The 6649-nt window shown below is 37.4% G+C and overlaps 1 protein-coding gene across 2 annotated transcripts in view; it reads right to left on the bottom strand.

Moving 5' to 3' along the window:
* Nucleotides 1–6649, bottom strand: part of ctnnbl1 (catenin, beta like 1) — a 63687-nt gene that overhangs the window by 6345 nt on the left and 50693 nt on the right. For both annotated transcript variants that reach the window (XM_014015368.1, XM_014015369.1), the window contains exons 14-15: nt 5524–5661; nt 4769–4841 (exon numbers count right to left, since the gene is read on the bottom strand). In XM_014015368.1, the coding sequence (XP_013870822.1) occupies nt 4769–4841; nt 5524–5661 (211 nt within the window). The remainder of the gene's footprint in view (nt 1–4768; nt 4842–5523; nt 5662–6649) is intronic.

The raw sequence follows: 6649 nt of genomic DNA, 5'->3' as shown, positions 1-6649 counted from the left end.
AAAAAAGCCTAAAATTTGGAAATCTAAATTTTAGGCCTAAAAAAAATGCCCAGATTTTCATCCAAGGTCTTAAATTTAATTTTGTCAAGACAATCTTTTTTTTTACTTCCAATCATTCCTGAGAAGCGTTGGCTGCATAAATAAACAGAGTAAAGTGCAGTAATCAGAGCTTCATGCAATCTGTCTTCATGAAGGGCTACGTTTGCTACCAGTCTTTGTACGCAGTTAATCTACAAATCCTGTGATAACTGCAGACAAATGGCAGTTTACTTCCATGTTTTCAACCTCTTTGCCACTAAAATCCCCCACATAGCTATAAGAATTATTACCAGAAAACGTTACAGTCACCCATCAAATTCATTTTTCCAGTTGAAGTTATTGAAATTCTCTGATTTGGTTGATTGTAGTATTTTGTCAGTTACGTATAGGGCTCACAAAGGTACATTACTTTCAAACATCCAATTACATTTTGTTAAAAGAGTGAGTTGTTACAATTTGAAGGGGAKTGAAATGTTTGTCAAACCTGAAGTTAGAACCAGTTTGAAGGAATGGAGTACTTCAGTCCAGGGAATTAAATTATGGATTAATCTGGAAGATGACGTTAAATGCCAGATAAATGTGTACATTTAAGAGAATGATAAAGGTTAATTTGTTGGAGAAATATGTATGGGTATAAGGCATGAATTGTTACTCAAGAAGGAATTAAACCTTTATTTTGTTTTTTCTCTCTTTTTTTTTGTTCGTTGTAAATTGAAGATTTTTAGTTGAATTTTTTTAAGAAAAAGTGGCAGAAATCATAAGATTCTTTTCTTCTCCTGCTACCTTTCATTTAATTTGATTTTTTTTTGTTGTTGTATGTTGAATTTATGTTGTTTTGTTTTAAATGAATAAACTTTATAAACTAAATTAAATTAGGAATGCACGATATATCTGCATTATCATCGGTATCGGCCGATATTAACGTCCGATATCGATATACCCAATTTTTAGCTTTATGTTTCTGTTTTGGGAGGGGAAATGTTTGGTCGGGTGGAATCTGTTTGATCATGATGGTGTTTGTGACACTGCGCAGCCAGGAATAACTGAGGTAGCAATCAAATAAAGACACAAGTGTGTTTGTGTAATATTGGTAAAAATTGGTTATCGACCATAAAAGCAATAATATCAGATGTCCTGATGCATCTCAGTAATCCAGGTAGAAAAAAAATCAAAAATMAAAAATAAGTAGGTCCTCTGGATGGGTTCTTCTTTAGTGAAACATTTTGTCTCTCCTCCAAGAGACTTCTTCAGTTTGATGAGTTTCAGGTGAACTCAGCCTTATAAGCACTGCCTCCACATGGTGGACAAACAGGTYAGTCACATGCAAAAGAGGACCAATGCTTAGGCTTGATTAGTTCTATTGTTCATAGAGGGTCATGTGCCCCATCACCTGACTTATTGGTTTGGATGCTGTGGTTATTTGGTGTCGTGTTATGTGTATGTAGTGAATGCAAGCGGGGCTCAACTCCCCTTTGTTTTTGTCTTTTTTTTCCCTCTTTGTGTTGGTATCATTGGGGCCCTGATTCACACCTTTTTGCTCACAGGGGGCGGAGTCATACTTGCAATAACAGCGTTGTAGGAGGAGGACAAACGGACACGAAGGCCTCCACCTCTGTTTAATGGTGGACGGTTTTTCTTCACAAAGATGGCTTCCTTTACTCCTCTCTCAAACCAACGTTCCTCTCTATCAAGGATGAGAACATCTTCATCCCAGCGTTCACTCTTTCAGGGATGAAGATGTTCTCATCCAAACGAGCAGAGTGGCCAATTTTTGAAAATCACTGCCTGTTTTTAGAAACCTGTAGTCCAGGTTGTGTACATTATTTCTTTCCTCATTTCCACTCACACCACACCAGCCTCTGGTCGCTTACTTTGTGTCCACCATGGCAGCCAGCCACAAACGTTTAAAGGGGCAATATTATATGTTTCTCAGGCATATATTTAAATTCTATACAATAACAAAGTAACTATGTCAACTTTAGTTGTTATTAAATGCWGTTTATATGTTTAAATAGAAAATAAACTCTTCTTCTCATCATACCTCTTTCTAAACACCTTGAATTTGGCCTCTGTCTCTTTAAGAACCCTCTTCTGCTTCTGTCCCGCCCGTTTCAGCACGGGGTGGGTGGGTGTGCAGTGGAGCTGCCACACACACGTCGCGGCCAACTGATCCAATCATTTTAAACTTCAGCAGAGGCCACGCCTCCAGCAAGAATTGCTTCTCTGTAGCCGCGAGTCCAGACCCTCATACGAAGCAAAGTGAAGGACAAAGGTCTGGTTTTTACCAGACTAGACTGCCTCAGGAAACTACAGGATTTCTCAARCATGCAAGATTGAGTCAAAGCAAGACTCTGGGCATGTTTTTGATGAGAGGATAACGTTATAACATAAATTAAAAAAGTAAACATAAAACATAAAATTTAAAAAAGTTGATTTTACATGATATTGCCCCTTTAAGAGTTTATCTGCTAGTTAGCATTTGAGAAATAAAGACCAGGAGATTTCAATAATTATTTATCCTCAGCAGGGTTAGACCTGAACATTTGGGAATGTAGATCCAGATGAAGAAAATAAAACGTGCAGTTCCATTTAAACCAAACATTAAGCGACTAAAATAACTCACATTTGCCTAAAAACACAAGCAGGGTAGGTTGTGCTTTCTCTACAAGCTTCGATACGCAAGCACTTAGTGAGTGGCGTGTGTGTGTTCAAGCACCGGTTACAGGAGTTGAAGAATGTAAACAAATTGCAGGCAATTAATTACTCTAGAACAGGTGCACCTCCAAACATCTACAGGCTGCAGAGACCTGGTATTGCTCAGTCAGCCAAGTTAAAATGCCATCAGTTATTTACACGCGCAGGTGAAAAGTGGCCATCAAATTTGGGTGTGTGAACATGTAGCTGTTACAATAGAAAACAACACACACACAATTAAAACCAGCTTGTTAGGAAGCAAGAACGTAGTGTGAAAAATGAGACAAGTGTTTGCAAATATGCAGATGAAAACAAAAGTGGCATTCAGCCACAAGTTCCYACATGTACACACACACTAGGAAGGCTGGAGAATTGCCACACTAGCTGGCAGTGTGACAGATGACTCTATCTACAAACGCTACATGCCACGAGGGCCAGAGGGTGTGTGATCGGAACCTTGTCCCCGAGCTTTATCCGACAATGAAACAGGGAAGGATGGATGTTGCACAGGGATAAAAATAACACACCTGATACGTCTGGAAAAGCCAAACGAAAACAAATATGGCGGGAYGGGATACGTTTGGATGAGTGGAGCGTAAACAAATAGCAAACAGACCTTCAAACAGAGAGGAAGTGATTAACTGGATGTACAAATGATGCCACAATTCATCTCCATGTAAAGTTTGATTATCCGAACACTGGCAATGTGAATAAAAACAGTTTTTTATGTTTTCACCACTACTATATCTTGTTTTTTCATCTTCATTTTAAATCTAATATGTGCCATTGTACAAATGGATTCATGCATTTGTATGTTTACACAAAATAACAGTCTGACATCTTATGTGCACTTAAATAAAATTTGTATTATTGATTACACAAAAACTGCGTAATCGACAAAACCCAATAAAATGAGTTTTGGGGTGTGCTCTTTTCTCGTCTTGATTCATATCTTGGCTGCAGCTCTGTCATGTATTTGTGTTTCTTAGAAGCTTACATTTGAATAAATACTTTGGGAGTAATTTTAGGTGAAAGTTCAACAAAAGTTATCAAGAAAATTGCACAGTCAAGGAAATACTGTTTTTTAATGCAACAAATGYTACGTTTTCAAACTCAACAAATAGTTTTCAGTAACTGTGATTACAATACAGATCAAAATAATAGGAATTGCTWTTTTTTTTGAAAAATATTCATTACAGCTTTAACACACAAACACTGTCTTTTTTTTACTTTAATTTTTTGAAAATGTAAAAGGTCTGCAAAGTCCGAGGCTTCTAACAGAAAACTCTTCTGCTCAGGATGTTTATTGCTTGCCAAGTGGCTACTCGGCCTCGCACACAAACAAAGCACGAGCAGCTGTCTCACACAGCATCACAGTTTCCTGCTAACTGTAACATGACTCAGCCACAAGCAAAGCGCACCAGATGTCGTGCTGCTGGCACCAAAACCATAAACAAGAATCTTCAGGCAGCTCTGCCATCTGAAGAACTGAAACCCCCTCCATCAACTTATTTTTAAAGAAATGTCCCAGCATGAAGGGAAAATCCTTCTCATTGGCAACATGTGCAACTAAAGTGAAAAATCTTAACATTGTGCTGCAGGCCAGAGCTATGTTCAAATTGTAATGCCAAGGGCCAAACAGGGATTGTATAAGCTTTAAGTTTGAGTCAAAATCAAACGAGGACTGAGTGTGGGTTTCATGTTGTTTTTACTTAGAAAAAAAAGAATGCCAGTGCTGTATTCATGTGTTCAACCAATCACCWCACGTTTGGAATATTTAATCTGGTACAGCTACTTCAAAGATGGTTTTAAGATACTATATTAAATCATATTCAAGTAAACCTTCAAAATAAAAGTCTGTTTAAATGAGGTAGAAAATATTAGTGGCACAGTACTTTAATTATTTTTAACATCCTGCTTTAAGAGAGACAATAAATATGTAGTAAAATATTTTAACTGCCAAAACATCACTTCATTTGGTTCTCCAGGTGAATTTTATTTTGGAAAAGCCTAAAGTAAAGTAAAGTTCACTCACCTCTCATGATATGGCGCACGATTTTGATCGATCCTCCTCTTACATTCAGGATTTGGTGAACCCTCTGATGAAGCTAGAAGTTAAAACAAAAACAATAATATTAGAACATTTCCTTGGTGATGTGTTCGAAAGCACCTCTAACTTGAAATAGAATGATTGTATTTTATTCAGTCCGTGTTTAAAGTGTATTCCATTCCAACTCCAATCAGACTCCAAGAGTTCAAAGGACCAGGGGATTTATAGGATCTAATAATCATCTGCTCTGTTGGTATAAAAAGTGTTCAACAAACGACGCGGTTAATGTTCACGTTTTCCTAAACACAAAGTGAAAATTCCTGCTTTAGTTCTACTTTATTAATGCACATAAAAAAATCAATATAACTAATAAAAGCAGAGAGGAATAATCAATATCAAACTAACGGATGGTTTAATAAAAAGGAATTAAAGGCAGTCATAACTTTTTTATTGCTCTTTAAAAAAAAAAAACAAATTGCCAATGACTAGATAAACAAAATGTAGGAATTAAGAATTGCCTAGTTCACTTCCAGAGAAGAAAAGCAGCAATCTGAGAGCCCAGTTAAACCACATCAGTGCTGAAGTCMGTGAGCCAGTTGGGCACAGCACCATCTGATGCCTGTTTGCTTTTATAGCTTGTTTGATCGAATGCCTTAACGATAATTGATTGGTGAGAAAACTCAAGAGTCTGTGTGTGTGTGTGTGTGTGTGTGTGTGTGTGTGTGTGTGTGTGTGTGTACCTGTGAGATCCCAGAGTTGCTGATCTCCACCATAATATAGCAGAGCAACTGAAGAACAAACAGTCCAGCGTCTAGACGGCGAAGGTAGAACTCGTCCTCCATGCTGTCATCAAGTATCTCCCCCCGACGAACCATCTCCTGCGCCCACAAACACCAAACACAATTAAAGGTCCAGCTTTTCTTGGAGGAATGCATCGACCACTGACTTTTTAGCCAAAGAATCAAGCAAGTCTCATATTGAGAATGGAGAACGCCAAAAACTCACCAAATTTGAGCTCAATAGCTGTAAAATTCAACAATTCATAACCATAAGGTCACCCGGTGTCTTTAATCGGTTATAAATCTACATCTAATGGTTCCTTTCTGCAAGGTACATCAAAAACTGTCTAGTGGTTTGTGAGATATTTTGCTAACAAACCGACACTCATGCACGGAGATGAGCAAAAAAAAAAAACCTATTGCTTAGACCAGTGGTTCCCAAAGGTGGGGTCGGGACCACTTTGTGGGTCACGAAACATAAAGTGAGGGTTCCCAGACATCATTTTGAATGCAAAAAAATTGCTAATGAAATATTTTCACCATGATTATTGCAGTTTTTAAAAATATTAAGCAAAAATTAATAAAAATTGGTAGGGATGCTCCGATATGAAAATTTCAGCCGATAGATATCCAATATAATTATTGCTATTATAGACGATAACAAATATTTACCGATATTACACAAACACACAAATTATATTATACATATACGCACAAACACACCTGGGTCTTTTCTTGATACCGTAAATAAACAACAAGACCTCTGACATGGCTCTACTTCAGTTATTCCTGACTGCGCAGCATCAATATCACTATCATGAGATGCTGCTCAACCAACCATCTCCCCTCCCAAAACAGAAACACAAAGCTAAAAAGTGGGAAATTAATATCGGATGTTAATATGGGCCCAGTTTTACATATCGGACCGATACTGATATTCTAAAAAATGACCAATTTCAGCCGATACTGATATAAATACCGCTATACCGTGCATCCCTAAAAATTAGCATTGTAGTTTTTAGGTTTGTTTATAGTTATTATGCTCACGTTCAACAGAGTTATTAACAAAGTTTGCATATATATATAT

The sequence above is a fragment of the Austrofundulus limnaeus genome, unplaced genomic scaffold, assembly GCF_001266775.1.
Source record: "Austrofundulus limnaeus strain Quisiro unplaced genomic scaffold, Austrofundulus_limnaeus-1.0 Scaffold128, whole genome shotgun sequence".
NCBI lineage: Eukaryota > Metazoa > Chordata > Actinopteri > Cyprinodontiformes > Rivulidae > Austrofundulus > Austrofundulus limnaeus.
Note: the sequence above shows the minus strand (reverse complement) of the source record. Positions and strands in the feature narration are given on the sequence as shown.